We start from the raw sequence: 18401 nt of genomic DNA on the forward strand, positions 1-18401 counted from the left end.
AGCGAGGACAGGGACAAAATCAAGAAAGTGTCTCATTAAATGGAGCAAAAGAAAAAATGATGGAAAATAGGAGAGGAACTATATGGAAATTACAGGACCGTATGTCTGACTGTATTGAGGGAGATTTTAGTACTGAAAGAGCTTAATAAGATTTAGTGATGGATACACAGAAAACAACTGAAACACAAAAACAAAGCCATTGAACACTACCGAAGTAATGATTACGGTGTAAACACTGAGAACTGATTTCACAAACCAAGTGAGAAGATGCATGCACGAGGGAATAGCTCAAGCAAAACAAACTAAGAATTATGTTTAAAATATGTAAAAGGTTATCTTTAACAGAATTTTAAGATTTTCAGACCTTAGTGATATCCGTGTCTACACATGGTGCTCTTTCTTCTATATCTATGTTCTAATATTAGTGATGATAGATTTCCTGAAGTCACTCCTTTTATGCAGTGACTGAAAATCACCAGCTAAAGTTAGAAACCAGTCTTTGGGAAATAATGGTATTTCCCTTTCAGCCCTCTAACCTGGGACAAGATCAAAATGTTGCCTTTCTCAGCATCATGTGCTGTGTTACAAATGTAGAGATACTGTTATGTTATCCTATGTTAATAGTTCATCCAAATTAAAATATGGTTATGAATTATTACAGTATGAAGCAGATGTAGCATATGGTTCTCAGGCTTCTTAGCTTCCCACCTCAACAAACCAAGTACCCTTTAATTCTTTCCCTACGGTTCTGATAAGCTGTGTTTGCTTATTTTAGTGCTGTCTTTTAAAATTTGGAACTGTTTCTTTATTGGCCCGGTTTGATGAAATGTCATTTGATAAGTTGACTTTGCATTTATAAATTGTTGGCATTGATCTCCATATTGTCATTTCCAAGGCTTTCTGGCCTAGTCCTTTGTTATAATTCAGTTTCCACAAGAGTGTGGGTTCTGATCTTTGATTAAACATTCAAAATCAAATGATTTAGTCCAATGTAAGAAATGACAAGTTAATGGAATTGATATCTCTTCCATGGAGTACAATCAAATCCTGTTGGTAAAATAAATTAGCAACTGATTGTCTCAGAAATTACAAATTTGGTTGCATGGTTTTCTATTTTAATTAAGGAGTTGAAATAACTTTCAATTACAAGTCGATTTTCCTCTTTTAGAATTGTCTGGGCCATTTAAACATTCTTGACTGGTTTTCTCCTACGATCCAGTGCTCTTGGAAGCCAGTTTGTTCTTACAATGTGTTCTCTCAGAGAACACAAAGCCTGAAAAGCTGAAGTTTCTTTCAAAGTGGGAAGGTGATTCTGGTGCCCCATTTCCTGACCAGCAAATCACATATGATAGCCCTCAACTAAAATCTATATTAGGCAAATAAAGGAAATATGAAACCAAATGAAAACATATCTCTAAAAAATGGTGCTTTAAAGAAAACTTTTAGGAAATGGAGAGGAGAAGAGAACCATTATTGGATGTGTATTTTAGGTGACCCTGTGTAGTGATATGGAGATTATAATAGTAATAAGAAGAATAGCAGCTAACATTTTCAGTGCTTACTGTGTGCAAGTCATTACCTTTGGTTATTTGCAGGCATCAAATTATTTCTCACATGAGGAAAGTGGAGTGGAATATTTATTTTACAGCTGAGGGACCTGAGGCACAGAAAGGTTAAATAAACTGGCCAAAGTCACCAAACTGGGGAAAGCTGGCAGAGCCTGGAATTTGAGTCATGCCATGTGGCAGGACTAATTCAGGGGGCTATTGCGGCAAAGCTCACGAGAATGGATGAAGGCCTGAACCATGCCCTCCTAATCCAGGGTCAAGTTCATAAAGAAAAGTACTCCAGTGGTGTGGCACTGATTGTGAGGCCTGCCGAGACTCAATTAAATTTTAAGTGACAGCTTTTTAAAAATATGCCTTGACATTATTTCCATGGTGCCAATGTATCTCAGTTATGTGTGTGTGTTTCTTTGTCTTTTTAAAACTCATTTGTAGACTTCTCTGAGTGAAATCCTACATGTTTGTGTTTTGGCTCCTTATCCACAGAAGCGTTTACAAATCACTCACTTGATTGAGGCATTAGTATAAATCTGCTAATGGAATTGAGTTTACAAGGCACATTCTACAGGCAAAGCTTTGCTCAATCACACAATTGCAGAGATGAGCTGATGGCTAAGAACCGAACTGCAGTGTGGCTTGCAGAGTTAGGCGTTAGGGTGTCAGGGTGTATTTGGTCATCTTCATACTGGTTTTGCTTTAATTCCATGCCAATAATGCAAAATTTGTGACCATTCAACATCACTTGCTTTTACTTTGCCATTACATTTAATGCTTTGATCCAAAGGGCCTGCACAGTGCATATCTTTGCTACCAGGAAATTAAAGCAAGTTTTTAAGCCAGTTGCCATCCTGGTCAAACCAAAACATTTCAAGAGGAAAGGCCTTATTCATGACCCACAAAGTCAGCAGGCCTGTCTACAGTGGTACAAAAGTTGCCAAAGAGCAGAGTTAAATCACTGAGAGACTGAAAAGTGGCATTTTTATAAAGACATTTTTTTTGTATATTCTTTGTGAGGCAGGGGCTGTGAATGCCAGATGCCGATCACACAGCACCAGTGGGTTTGCAAGGTTACAAGGTGGGGAAAAAATGAAGGTTAAGTGCGGGGGACAGCAGAGATTACTTATGGTAATGAATTCTATAATTTTCCTAGACAGAGTGGATTAACGTTCATCCTGAAAAGAGATTACAGTAAGTCTGACTCTTGCAGTGAACAAATATTAAGCAGATCATTTATGTTCAACATATGAATCGAGAGTCTTAATGAATGTATGATTTATCATATATAAGGGGGGAAATGTAACTGTCCCCTAACTGTACACGCGAGATGCCCTGGGGTTTTATGAAGGAGCAGAAGCATCGTGCCCTGTGCCGCAAGCCTCCTTCCTCCGTGTGGAGCCTTGAGAGGCTCTCGGGGACCTTAGTGTCATAGTCCTACAGCTGCACCTCCTTCGTGAAGAGCACCCCTCCTTCCCATGACTGTCACAGAAACCACCCCTGCCTGCCCCATTAGCATGTCCCCTAGACCCTGGTGGAAGAAGGGGGGCACCCTGGGGCCACCATGTGTCCATACTTGTGCACTTACACGGTCGGACCCCCAGTGTCTGCTCTTCCTTTTCCAAGTGTGGGCGGGGTGGGTTCTGCTGTCCGTATGGTACATCTCGGGCGGCTGCACTCATTTTTAGAACCAGCCTTCGATTCATTTGTACGGTGTATTTTTTCCCATCATCTACTTTTCAGAAGACAGTGCCTTCTGTACATGGCTTTCATTTTAACATTAAAATAGCATGTTTTAAAATTTCAAAAGCAACAATGCACTGAGAAGGGTACAACATTTTGGTGGGATTCTTTCCAAAAATGTTACAACCTCAATCTAATCATGATAAACCATCAAACACCCCAAAGTGAAGGACATTCTACAAAATAAATGGCAAGGAGTCTTCAAAAGCAGTATGATTGTGTCACGCAGACCAGAAGATACCAATGACCAAACCCCCAGAGTCTCACCACCCAGAGGTAACAACCATTTATATGGTAAAGTATACCAGACCTCTCTCTTTACATTTATATTCACATAATTTTTTAAGAAAGAGAAAAATATGATATGGGTCTGTGGTTACTTAACTGCTTATTCACTTAAAAGTAGGTCGTGACCAAGTTTCTCTGAAAGGTAAACATTGGTGGACTCTGTCATACAGCATCCGGTGGTGTCTGTCTGGGGGTCAGAACTCAGGGCAGAAAGTCGTCACACCATGTCCTTGCTGCCCCCCACCCCTTCTCCCTCTGCAGCTCACGGAAACCATCAGCTCAGTCCACCATGGTCCTCATGGTCCAAGTGGCTCCATGTAAGCCTTTATCTTCATCCTCACGAGCCGCAGTCCCCCATGGAACTTCACGATGAGCTCCTCAGTGCCTGTCTTGTTCCTGAGGGTGACAAATTTCTTGAGGAGGCTTTCGCATTCTATGGACACAGAGAAGGGAATGTAGTACATTCCGCTCAACCCACTCCCCCTGCTCTGTAAAGTTCTGTCCGTCAAAAGGTGACATTCCTCTGACCAGTGTATGTGACTCACAGGCTCCACACATCCACCTCAGGGACATCTTACTTTGGGCCCTGGAAAGAGTTCGGGCCACTATGAGGGGCTCCCACACAGGTACCCAGCTACTGCCAAAGGTAAACCAAAGTCTGCAACCTTGATGTTCAGGTCAGCATCCGAGAGCAGGTTTTTTGCCTTTAGGTGGACAATACCCTTCTGGTTGCCACACTGTGCAGCAGACAGTGTCTGGTAGAATCTGCCGGGTGCCTCTGTGTCTTCCATGCTGCGGTGATCTGCTGGGTAAGGACACACCTCCTCCACTAGCACACTCCAGGACGAGGTAGGGTGTTTCCTCAGTCTCAGCATTTCACATAATTTCACGACGTCAGAGTGACCCAAGGCTTTCGTTATTTTGATGTCATAGGATACTCCCTGAAGCCTGGAGATCTGCTGACTCTTGTAATGGGCTCCATGGCCACCTCTTTCCCAACCGCAAAGTGTTCTGAAGAAACAGACCTTGACTGGAATCCCCTTCTCTCTCTCACCTGTCTCAGGGAGCTGCTCTTCAACTGGCCCAAGTTATCACACTTACCTTCACTTAGCCAATAATTCAAAGGATGGAGAGCTTCTAACACGAGCAACTCCATCAGAGGTAAAGGTACGCAGAGAGGGCTCACTTTAATGAAACTATTCAGGCAGAGAATGGGTGAGCAAAATCACCTACTCAACTGCTTACTGTATATGAATAACAGGGAAAACCAATCCTGTCCTGTGTACCAGCTACTTTCAAATAATCTAACCTGAACAGTAAACCTCTCAGGTATATATTATGATTATCATTTTCGGGCAAAATGGATCATCTTCACAGCTAGTGTACTGAATTTAAAATTTCCCAGTCTGAGTCAGATGTACAGAAATGTGACTTTATGACTAAATTCAAATTTCTCATGAGCCGCTATGCCTGCTGATGGCAGAAAACACTAATATTTTCAGTGAAAGGTAGCTCAGTCACTTAGTCTCTTTTGTATAAATATTAAATAAGATTTAGGACTCTCTCTTCCCATTCCTCTCTGTTGCTCTGGTGAGTCCTGTTGTGCAGATGTTCACACTAGTTGCCTTTGGTGTCCTGGGGTGCCTCCTGGCTAGGGCTTCCCACGTGGTCCTCCACCTTTGCATCCATTACTGAGGTGCCCACAGTTGGTTGTAACTCCCACCTGGTTTCCCAGCAAAGTAATGCATGTGGTTCCGCATTTCCTTTGCCCCAACTGGGATCTCGCGGAGGATGTGGGCAGCCACGAGTCAACCAGGCCTTCCACTCACTCCTCCTCTTTTGGGATCTTTCACCCAGCACCTTGCAAAGATGTCCCTATTTCCCCGTATCCTGAAGAGCTTATGGATTCTCAATTATCCAGAGTTGTGGGAACACTTTAGGTGTCCTCCTGTCCACACTGGGGCCGAGAGGAGAAATAGAGACTATTTCAAAAATACAGTTCTAAGAAGCACCGTGAGGCTAATTCCATTTTCTAATTAAGTGGCTTCCAAAGAAAGTCAAGGAAAAGATAAGCAGAGCAGTTTCAAAAGTCCCTTGCTCGGCAACAGTTTATTCAAAAGTTCAGCATTATAATCAAATACTGCAATGCACATCAGTTGTATAGTTTCTGAAAATTTAACCATACACATGAAAAGAAAATTTTCACTAATCAGAAAAAAATTGAAAAAAAGAAAAAAATTAAATTATTAATGTACTATCACAAATATTAGGTGACCTGATATAAATGCATTAAAAAAAAACTATCAGTCAACACATACATGTATTACTTCTTTTCTGAATTGATATGCATGTATCAAGGCTGCTCACCACTTACCTGGGAGGTTGTTACAATAACCTGGACTCCTAGTCTAGAATGATCACAGAAAAATGAAAAAGAGGGAATGACTTCTATAGATCGCTGTGGGGAGTGCTGGGCTTTAAGTGTCAATGGAAACAATGTGTGATAAGTCACTAGCCAAATCTGTTACATATTTATTTAACTAAAGGTGTAGCATGAAGAGGAACTTCAAATATTATTAGAAACCAAGGATTTTGTGTTGATTCACTCTTTTCTACTTTAGATGCTTCCTTTTAACAAAAAAACCCCCATGTCTTAAATGTCTTTTCTATTTATATACACATTTTATGTACTTAGATTGTTCTCCACTATTTGCTTCCATATAAATTTGAACCATACTTGAAACTTTAAACCTCAAGATATGTCCCACAACTTGTGTGGAAGAAATTGCGAGCAGCGATTCAATGGTTTATGCATAGAACTTGGTTTAATCCTTGAGAAACTTTGTAAGCTCTCATTTGTATCATTTGTGGGATGTGTACTTGTAGTCTCTTAAACAGTAAAGAGGATATTTGACAAAGTGTGTGTTGTTTGAGTGGGACTAAGAGGGGTGTGGACCATTTTTGTTTTTGCTTTTAGTTTTCTATTTGTTTTTCTTTTTGTTACCCACCATTGCTTCAAGACCCATCCCTTTCAAGGTGTGGAATTTGATCATCCCCAACAAAAATTCCCTCACTCAGCAGTGGCCAGTGGTATTGCATTTTCAAAGTCACAAAGCATGAGAGAGACAAGCAGCAGCATTTGTAGTGTGCCAGATGCAAGGGGGGCTTCTAGGGTCATTATGGTGATATCCTTTCTTCCTAAACAGTATTTCACAGATATAATAATGAAGACAGATTATGTTATCTGCCTTCCATGGGTCATAAGTTGAACTGGCACTATGTTTTTTTCCTGAAAATATGTAAAGTTGTGACGTGGTGTTTAATAGTTGTGAGCTATTGCTGTCAAAATAAACACAGCTGTATGAAATGATGACTCTCTCATCTTTGTAACAATAAAATGGCCTCCTAATATGTTTTCCTAACTCTGGGTGTTGTTACTAATCCCCTGGATTTCTGAGCTCCCTCCTTTCTTCCAGTGAAGAATACAGTTTTTTTTAATGATTTTATTTATTTTTAGAGAAAGGGAGGGAGAAAGGAGGGGAGAGAAACATCGATCAGTTGCTTTTGTGCCCTGACTGGGACCATACCCACAAGCCAGGCATGTGCCCTGACCGGGAACTGAACCTGTGACCTTCGCTTTGAGGGACAATGCCCAACTGAGCCACACCAGTTAGGGCAAAGAATACTGTTTTTGACCGAATAACAGAACATAGAGGGTGAAATTAGTGACATTAAATTACAATATGACAAAAAGCCTTTGAAAATCTTTGTCACAGTGCAACATCCATACAATGTTAAAACAGTAAATGTAGACCAAGGAGAAGTTAATAAACTGAGAGGAACTTCTGTGAACTAGGTCACCTGCAAATCTTGAAAGGATCATCAGTGATAGCCTGCATGAAATGGCAGTTGCTGACTTGGGGGCCCTGCTCTGCAATCATATGTGTGAGCTCTTCTTGTTTAATCTGTGGATATAAAAGTCACTGTTACAATATTTTCTTGGTACACTTTTGTATTTCTCAAAAAAAGCAAGTCCCTATTGCTAAAGGTTGCATTCAAGAAAAGAATGGGGAAAGGGACGAAGAGTAAGATACACTTCTATGCAATGTTTTTTGTCTTCCCATTTCTAAGTATATTTATTTAAACAGCAGCATACATTTTGTAAATTTTTATAAAGATGAATTGTTTTCACCCTGTCTGGTTGGCTCAGTTGGCTGGAGTGACTTCCGGTACACCAAAAGGTTAAGGGTTCGATTCCCAGTCAGTGCACATAGCTAGGTTTCGTGTTTGCTTCCAGGTCGGGGCACATACGGAAGACGTATGATTCATGTTTCTCTCATACCAATGTTTCTCTCTCTGTCCCTCTCCCTTCCTCTCTCTCTAAAATCAAGAAACATATCTTCAAGTGAGGATTAAAAAGAAAGAAAATTGTCTTCGAGAAACAGAAAGCAGAGTTTTGATACCTAGTTCCTTTATTTCTATCATACCCCAGATTTTTTTTGTTTTGTTTTGGCTTATTTTTTTCCCCCTGCAAGACCTTATGTTTGTCTTTCAAGTTTAATCCCACCCTGTTGGGTTGCAGGAAGATAAAGGCTTCTGATAAAGTTAATCTAGCTACATAAATGTCCATGTGGCACGTGGTCATAATGTTGATCTTTGATCAGAGCCAGGCTGGTGATATCTTGTGATGAATCGGAATGGGTTGCATGCTTCTAGTATGTCGTCTTCACAGACGGGATGGAGAATTATCAGAGTTCTCTTGAATATTTTTATTCCCTTCCAAGATAAAATGGCTTTGATGGGGTTTTTTTTTGTCTGTCTGTTTGTTTGTTTGTTTAACTGTAAATCAGATTGAGTTCCCCAAATAAGTGACTAAGAAGAAATTTCGAATTCCAGTTTTGGTAGGATTATAGGTCAAAAAGAGAAGAAACTTATGTTTTCATTCATAGTATTTCAACATTTCCTTGAACATGCCTCATGTGTTTTAAAAAGTTGTAAGATTTAACAAATATTTCTATTCATTGTGGGTTGAATAAAAATGTTCATAAAAGAATATAATGAAATATACTTCTTGGGAATGATGTTGAGGTTTTCATTGTTCTTCACAGCATAAAACATTTTGTCAAGATTATGAATTGCCCCTTTTTCTCATTATCTGATTGCAGTCTAATTGAGATCTGATAATGGAGCTTTACTCCAACCACTAAAACACCTGATGTCTAACACCCAGAATGCAGCAAGATCTTCCAGACACTGAATGTTGCCTAAATGTATCTGTCATTTCAGCCAGGCACTTGGGCCTTGCAACACATACTTTCTTTAAAATGTTGCTCACCAAATGCTCTGAATTGAACTGTGTACCCTACAGCCACACATAGAGGGGGTGTCCAGCCTGTGGCCCGCAGGCTGCACGTGGCCCAGGATGGCTATGAATGCGCTCCAGCACAAAATCGTAAATTTACGTAACACATTATTAGATTTCTGTGTGTGTGATTACATGTCACAATGTATTTAATGTGTGGCCCAAGATAACTATTCTTCCTCCAGTGTGGCCCAGAGATGCCAAAAGATTGGACACTCCTGTTAGAGGCTCATTAACTATATTTCTATGATTACATAGGAATCATTGAATAAAAGAATCGAAAAAAGCTGTGCAATTCATCTAATCCCCTTAGAGACTGGCTTAATAACACACATATATTAAAATACAAATGATTTAATTTATTTAAGTTCTTCTTTTTTTTTTTTTCCTTCCTTACAGGAGACCCGGCGAGCCTCCATTGATACAAGGCTGGCTTCCTTACATTGGGATGGCCCTGGAAGTAAGAAAAGATCCCATAGGATTCATGAGAACTCTTCAAAAGCAACACGGTGACACTTTCACACTCTTCCTTGGGGGTAAACAGCACTTCATATATCATAACGTCTCTCTTGTTCCTTAATGTCATTCTGTCTTTCTCTAGGCAACATATGGAATTTTGTACAGTATTGTTTTATTTGCAGAGCTAATATAAAAAGAAACTATGTTCTTGAGCATAGTAATCCTCACATTAAAAAAAAAACAAATAAAACACCCTTGAGGGTAACTAGGTAACCCAACTCTCTGGCCGTCGCTTGTCATTATATTTTGGTTTGGTTCCGTTTTAAGAATGGTTTTTAAAAAGCTTTACTATATTAATAGCCTTTATTTTGTAGAGAAATTTTAGGTTTATAGAAAATTGATCAGATATTACAGAGAGTTCCCATATGTCCTTTTCCCCCCACCCTGATCATAGTTTCCCCTGTTATTAACATCTTATACTAACACTTCTTGCACCTGATGAGCCAGTGTTGATACATTACTAAAATCTGTGGTTTACATTAGGGTCTACTCTTTGTGGTGTATGGTTCTTTGAATTTTGACAAATGCATAATATCGTGTATCCACCATTACAGCATTACACAGAACAGTTTTTACTGCCTTCAAAATCCCTTGTATCCCACATATTCATTCCTCTTCCCCTCCCGAGCCCCTAGCAACCACTGATCTGGAATGTATTTTTAATTCGAAAATGTTCATTATCTTTCTACTTTAATAAAATGTTTACAAAGCTAGATAAAAGAAACACAGCAAGTTTACCATGTACTCTAACCTCAAAGGGCTAAGAAGAGAAGCTACAATGTTCTTAATTCATCCTCCTTTAAGGCTTTTGCTGTCCCGATGCATCCCTATCTATTGCTACATAACAAACCTCCCACAGATTTAATGCCTTAAAACAACAACTGGTCTTGCCATAGTCACTCGTGTGGCTTGAGTCCTCTGGCTTCTTGATTTGGGGATAGATGGTCCATGCTGGCTTTATACTGGCAGGACCTCCCTGTCCACGTGCTGTTTCATCCTCAAAAATGACGCCCTTACTATGTCAGCTAGTGCGTCAGGAGTGTACGAGGAAAAGTTGCAAGGCCTCCTAATGTTACAAAACCTCACTTCAGCCTCATTCCATCAGTCTGATCAAGTTGCAGGCCAGCACAGAGTCAAAGGTAGGGAATTAGACTTCACCTCTTCCTGGGCTGAGTGGCAGCCACATTGCCAAGGAGCAATCTAGAGGGATAGTGGGAATTTGTGGAGGCCAACCTTGCACAGTCTTCCACATCAGCTTTTCACCTGGGCTAGCTATTCCCTTTCTTGGTTTTTGTCTGTCCTGTCTATGCCCCAGAGGGCTGTCTCTACAGTCTACACTCCTCGGCCTTCTCACTTCTGGTTGGTGTGCTGGTGAGAGAGGCAGGTGTGTTCCAGCTCCCCACCTCTCACTGGGCTCCGGTAACACAGTTCACTCTCCTTCCGAAGGAAATGGAAGACATCAGGCATGGCCTCACTCAGATCCCTACATATCTACCAAACATACCAGGTCTCACAACTGTTTCTAACATCTGTTCTCCAATTTCAATGACTGTTCAAGGCATTCTGGGTACCTTTTTCCATGACCCTTACTTCCTGCTTTCTCTAGGCTGGCATTTTATTGTGTATTTCTCTCATACATGTATCTTCATTTTTTTCTCTCTTGAGTCCTTACCCTTCACTTATAACCATGCTTAAGCTTCTCCTGTATTCTTCTTCTAGTTACTTTTCACTTCTTTTTTTTTTTCTCTACAGCATCCAGATTTTTCAAGAGTTATCTATATTTTCTGCTTCTATTTGCTATCTCCTAGAAACCTCCTAACCATTAACAGCCTTCTGCCTTGCTGAGCTCAACAATGGGCCCTCCCCTGGCTAGACCTCTCTACTCGGTTTGACAGCACTGACCCCTCATTCCTTCCTGAAAGTCTCTATTCCTTCACTCTCGTGACACTGCATCTTCTGGTTCTTTCTCCAACTCGGAGTATCTCTCATCTGGGTCATCTTTAGGCATGCCTGTTTTCTTTGCTCAACCCCTTCTATTTTCCTCTTACCAGCCTTAGAATTTTATATTCCATTCCTAAAGAATTCAGGTGATTTCTTCTTACTCTAATTACTTTGCTGAATATCAGAAGCTGCCTTTCGTACGTAGAGTGACTTCATTTCATTGCTACCATTTTAATGTAATTGGGAGGGAAAAATGATCCAACTGGATGAAATTGTAAGCATGACTGAGTTCTCACCTGAGCAGGCAATATTTGATTCATCACAACTTCCTCCTTTACCTGGAAGCTCTTCCAAAAGTAATTGTATGCACTCTGATTTCAGAAAAAAATGAAATGGAAAAAATCATGCATCTTAGACGTAGAGAAATTATAATATATAAACATAATCCTCACAAGGGTTCGCAGAGTCTGGGCTCCACCTACCTCCCCAGCCTCATCTCTTGCTACTGCTTGCCTTGAGCTTAATGCACCATTAATGCACAAAATGGTTTGAAATTTCCTCTCCACACCTCAGGCCCTTTTGTGCCTCTGTGTTTTCTCTTGCTGTTTATTCTGCTAGAATGCTGTTCTCTTCCAGTCATTCTAAGGTGGCTGACCCGGACTCATCCCCTGAGGCCATAGTCCATATATCGCTTCCTCCCCAAAGCCTCACTCACCATTGTCCCTTTCGGTGTGGTGCTGATGCTTCTTCTCCAGGCCCAGGTACTCCCAATGGCACTTCTGTCATAGCATTTAATAAGTTCTGAGTGTATTGCTTACTCACTTGTCAATTTCCTTCCATCGTTTTCTAGCTCCTCTATTGCCACCCTCTAGTCCAGAGCTCAGCACTGATTGATTCACAATAAATAATTGATGAGGGATTTCTCAGTACCTTAGAGCTGATGAAATACTTACTAGAATACAAATAAAGGCCATAGCTGGTTCTATTCTAAGTGAGCTTTGGCTTCATAATACGAAACTGTATTCTCCACTTGTTTTTTAAAGAGTCACTTTAAAAAATTCAACCTTATGTTCTAGTGAGTAGATACAACACATTATTGAAATTTTAGTTTTCCTTTTTTAATGCATCACACAGAAATAACCTAAGATGACTAAGCAGAAACTTGTGGCAGATTTGAATCATTGTATTCATTTTTCAAACAAAAAAACCACAATTTCTTCTGATACTTGATATCTTAGTTTAAGATACTGAGAAGCTTGCCGAATTTCTTATGTCTCAATAATTTGACCATGATTATATTTTTGAACTCAAGAGTAGACAACCACAGTTGACTATGTACTACTACTTCTCTCTGGCTTCTTACTAGAGTTTGAATGAATTCCTGTCAAGATATCTTATTAATATATATGGTTCTAATGATCAGTTTGCAAAATGCTTCATTTGGAAGATGTGAAATGAGGAACAGTTTTCCACCTTTGTCCCATAACGTGATTTCAGTGAGTAATGTTCTTGTGTGATGAGCGAATGATTGTCATCCCAAAAAGTCTCAAGGGACATGAATGTCATCTTAATAAAGAAATAAAAAGGTACATCTTTTCATGAGAAACCACGTAAATTCATGACCTGTCGCAGAAAATAGTTCTCTACTTGGTTTTGCGTGGCGGTGCAGCCGAGTCGTTTTCCCTGGGTGTCGAGCCGGGGAAATACAATGCTCATCACTGTCAGCAGCTGGCGAAACCTCCCTAACAAGGGGGAGTGTGTCCTGTGGTCAGCCTCGTGAAATGAAAAGGTGGTTTCTACTCCACTCCTCCAGCTAACATTTTCAACTTGAGATTTTAAAATATCTGTAGAAGAACCAACTAAACATGGAAATTAAAAGCTTATAATCCTGGAAAACTTCTTTCAAATTCAAATTTATTTTAGATTTTGTTGACTAGGCATTTTTATTCCACATAGTCAAATAATTGTTCTGAATTCCCATGGATGTGTCTCTGTAAAGCACCAAATAGCTGAAATGAAAACATCAAAACTCCATTTATCATGACCCAGATGTCCAACTCCTGTGTGTATAAGACATTAGTGTGGGTGATATAACTTGTTTTTTGACATTTACTGACATACTTTGCATCATATAGCTTCACCTTCCTGAAGGAAGTAATTTTGAAGGAAGTGAAAAGGCTGCTGAGTCACTAAAGGATCATGCACGGTTACATAGGAATGCTAGAGTTAATATCTTAAGGCCCAGAAAGCCCCTAAAAAGGGAAGAGAATGAAATTATTGACAAAGAAAACACTGAAAATTTTGACCCTACTTCAAATTCAAATATACTGCTCATAAGGCATATATATAGCAAAAGTAAGCCTCATTTTAACATTTATATTTTAGACATAGGCAAACTCTGAAATTCTTTAAATCAATTAATTTATGTCAACTGCTGATACTATTCTTTTCTTTTTTGAAAAACAGGGCAAAGGCCATTGTTTCTACCTCGTGATCTTTGGGAACTAGGCAACTTGCCTGTTGACACTTGTTCATTTACATAAAATTACACTAGAGGAAAAATTAATTTTGCTCCAAGAATCCATGGCCTTCAAAATAACTTCTCAGATTTCCTTTGTTAGGAAATTTAAATTCATTTTATGAATGTATATGTGTTTTCCTAACTGTCTGATTAAAGATTACAAAGAAACTCTGGTTTTGCATCTCACATTAGCAGATGGTGGACAGATGGTTTAAATTAATATTAATTTTGGAAAACTTAGCTTAAATTGTTTATACTGAAGATTAAAAGTTGGAAAGCCACCTAACATCTCCAGGGTTATTAGTACTTCCAAACCCACTTGAAAAGCAAAATCCAGAAACCACACGTCCACTTTTAAAGAAATCCACATCTTACTTAGAAAGAGATAAAACACGATGCCTTGATGTGGAAGAAAATTAAAATAAAAATGAGGAAGAGAAAATACAGATCCTGGAATGTAAAAAGCATGGAAAACAGAATTTTGTCTATAAACAAATTGCTTTAAACTGATCAGTGATGATTTTTATACCCAAGAGCCTACGTGCAGCAACTGCTTGTTGTTTTTTAAATATTAATAATCGCTTGCTCCCCGGGGTGCTTTTCCACATTTTAGTCCTTTTATTTGAAATTAACCTTATCAGTTTTCCCACACCCTCACCCCCAAAGAGAGAGAGAGGAAAAGGGACTGAAGATGTGTGGGCGATGAGTTAGGGACGGGAGCTCTCGGCTGCACACGGCCCGCCCTGCGGGAGGCCAGCCCGTGCCGCCAAGGCTGGATCATTTTGTCTTTCCACTCTGATTCTGATGATTTTAGAAAAATGATAGGAAAAATTGCAAAATATACTGTAAAAAGTGTGTGTTTTACAAGCTGAACCTTTTATACATTCTCTGAACTTCAGTAACAAATTTAAAAGAACCTTAAAGACATTTAGTAAAAGCCTTTCATGTAGTGGAAGGAGCAAAGTATGAATCACCACCTGTGAAAATACACAGCTTTGCCTAAAATGATGTCTTTTGCAAAATAAGAGAATTGATTCTTTTTTTTTCAATTATCTGTCAGGCAGATGCTGGCAATTTTATTTAATTAAGCGGCTATGGTAAAGCAGGTGTCAGAAAATATGCCCAAGTCCTGTTGAGTCCTTTCTCCTCTCCCCAGGGGGGAAAAAGATTGAGTTTATTTTATAGATGCAGCTTTGGGATCGGACCAGACTGAGTAGTCATTTCTCGCTTTCCCGTCACTTCTAGATTGGCCCACCTTATTAAGTTAATCAAGGGGAAATAGAGTGAATAAAATTTAAGTCAGATGATTTGTATTTAGAAAAAAATCATAGCACGTGTATCCCTATGTACAGTAAAAACTTAAATTATGTTTTAAATTGTAAAACAACAACAACAAAAGACATTTATCTTGTTTCTAGGGTTGAAAGTTATTCAAAACTTTGTCCCAAATCTTGTACCAAATTAAAGTGGTGTGATGCTGTCGAAGTAACCACAGACAACAAGTGAGAAGTAGTTCGTCTCAGAAAGCTACATAAACATACATGCACACACACTGTGGAATGATAAAGTTAAGGAGAGAGTGTAGATGGTCTGACACACTTCAAGGTCTGATTATTTTTTCTTCTCTAGAAGTCAATAAATAGGCATTAAAATGTATAGGAGCACCTAAACTTCCTGTGTGTTCTTGGGAAGGAAATACTTATTAAATATTGTTATCAAATACTATCTGCATATTTCATATAATTAGGAGTCTTAAAACAGTACTAGAGTACTCCAAGCCTGATGAATCAGAATCGAGAAGAAATCTGTATTTTCAACCAGCACCTTAAATCTGTAAGTGGGTAAGGTTGGACAACATTGATGTACTAAAAGACCAAATGCCACCACCTCAAAGAACACTTTCAAAGTCTTGAAAGCAGACTGGAGCAGACTCCACTCTCTGGCTCACAACTCTGCTATATAATACAACTCTCCATATAATACAATGTTTTCTTTACTCCTTTATAGCTCAAGGGGAAAGAGGTCCAGCCAAGTGTCTGGATTTCAATAAAAGATGAATAAATGAATGAATGAATGAATGAATGAATTCTAGTTTAGGATCCTGTTTCAGTATGTGACCTCAGACATGTTACTAAACCTTCCTGAACCACTATTTTCTCATCTACAAAAATGAAAATTCGGATCTTTTGTGATTTGTTTTTCTGTTGAATTAGCCATTCATTCGTAAGTACCAACTTCATACCACATCTGTACTTAGTTGAGTTAAAATTATTGTATTTAGCCAAGGCTAAGATGATACCAAGCATGAAAAAGCTATTTATAAAGTATAAATAATCAGTAATGGAAGGGCATCTCACCAATTTGATTTGTTTGATTTTCTGTTATTGGAGCAAAAATATAAGAAGTGTTTAAGTCAAGGGATTCTGAGAATATTTAAAGCATAATTTAAATATTTAAGTACTTAGTTAAAAATTCAAAGAGTACACTACCTTTTCTTTATTTCATTAAACATTTCAGAATATTTAACTTCAAGCTTCTAGAGTTTTCCCATTGTCTTCGATTTTCAAAAGAAACTTGTAGTGGATGTTTTAATGAAATGGATTTTATTAAACTTTGCACCTTTCTAGATGTTCTTTATTAAGACCTAATTTTCATTAAAATATTTTCAAATTTCTGGGGGAGGGTGCTGTTTGTTTCACTACCAAATGAGCTCATATTTTCATTTCTTTCAGGAAAGTACATAACATTTATTCTGGACCCTTACCAGTACCATTTAGTGATGAAAAACCACAAATTAAGCTTTCAACAGTTTTCTAACGACATATTAAGGAAAGTATTTTCCATCCAAAAGTTAATGACCAATGATCACCTGAACAATGAACTGCATGACTGCTATCAACATTTACAAGGGAAATCCTTGGACGTTCTCTTGGAAAACCTGATGCAGAACCTGGGACAAGTTTTTGAAGCCCGGCTATTTAAAACCACAGACTGGAACACGACGCACCTGTTGACATTCTGCAGCTCGGTAATCTTTGAGGCTACATTTACAACCATATTTGGAAAATTCGTTGCTGGAGATAGGGCAAAATTGATTACTGAACTTAAAGATGATTTTTTAAAATTTGATGCCAAATTAATGCATTTATTATCAGACATACCCACTCACCTTCTAGGAAATGCCAAGTCTATTCAAAAGAAACTTATAAAACATTTGACATCAGAAAACTTGGCTAAGATACAAGGATGGTCAGAAGTTGTTCAAGTGAGGCAAGATATCCTGGAGAAACACTATGCTTTCACGGACTTTGAAATAGGAGGTAAGGAACTTCCGAATGATTACTTATCTAAAATAGAATAATTTACAATAAGACCTTTGAAATAAAAAGACAAAATCGCGACCTTGAAAATTTTTATGCTCTTTCTAATTGGCTAATGATAAAATGTTTTACTCTGAAACAACCCTCTGTGATAATTGATTTTTTTTTTTTTTTGGCTGAGGTGTAAAACAAGATACTTAATGGTGATAATGAGAAAGAGTATAACTAAGCTGCATTTACTCCTCTTATCACATCCCCCACCTCTCCCCCCCCCACACACATTACATTTTAAACTATTCTCATTAAGCAGAAAATTAGACTTCAGAAGCCTATTGGTCCTCATTAGCATGCACTGATCCTTGGCTGGGTCTGTGTCCTAACATCTTTTAATTAGCACACTGCAAATCTAATCAGTGTAATAAACGCTATTAATCTTCCTTTTCACTTATTTTCTCCCAGCACATCATTTAGGCTTTCTCTGGGCCTCTGTGGCAAACACTATTCCAAGCATGGTCTGGACGATCTATTACATTCTACGGCACCCAGAAGCTATGGCCGTGCTGCGTGACGAAATTGACCATTTGCAGGAGTCAACAGGTCAAAAGCGAGGGTCTGGATTTTCCATCCACATCACCAGAGAACAATTGGACAGCCTGGTCTACCTAGGTAATTTATTTTTATCTGTTATGAAGAAAAGAAGGTTACTTCTCTGCAAACTCAGTTTATCACTCAAAGCTATTTACCAAGAGGTGGAGGACACAGCTGCCTAATTGACATAATAACACCCATTTACATCAATTATAAATTATGTAGTTTATAGCTGTAGATACTCTCGTTGCATGTAAACACTAAGGCCTAGGTAATTAACTATGCAAGGTATGCAAAAGGCTAGACCAAAGCTTTGCAATTATTTGAAAAAAAAGTTTCTGCCTATTAAGTCATTTGATTCTGAGCATCTGTTGGCATGCTAATGCTTTTCAAACACTGCTGTTCTGTCTCGTCAAGAAAGGTATTTGGGGCTTGAAAAAGAAAGTATTTCAGAAAAGCAACTTATGTGCAAAATGTATTTATTCTACACTGAAATGGTGTCTATATTTTCATGCCGTGCTAGGATGTTTTATACAGCCTGCAGTGCATGATTCTGAAAA

At 38.8% G+C, this 18401-nt stretch overlaps 1 protein-coding gene across 1 annotated transcript in view; it reads left to right on the top strand.

Annotated features, from left to right (window-relative positions):
- The window catches only part of CYP7B1 (cytochrome P450 family 7 subfamily B member 1), a 162276-nt gene that overhangs the window by 121921 nt on the left and 21954 nt on the right, over positions 1-18401 (top strand). The window contains exons 2-4 of the mRNA XM_024572295.3: positions 9352-9488; positions 16666-17253; positions 17713-17919. Of these exons, the coding sequence (XP_024428063.2) occupies positions 9352-9488; positions 16666-17253; positions 17713-17919 (932 nt within the window). The remainder of the gene's footprint in view (positions 1-9351; positions 9489-16665; positions 17254-17712; positions 17920-18401) is intronic.

Source organism: Desmodus rotundus, chromosome 8, assembly GCF_022682495.2.
Source record: "Desmodus rotundus isolate HL8 chromosome 8, HLdesRot8A.1, whole genome shotgun sequence".
Classification (NCBI taxonomy): Eukaryota; Metazoa; Chordata; class Mammalia; order Chiroptera; family Phyllostomidae; genus Desmodus; species Desmodus rotundus.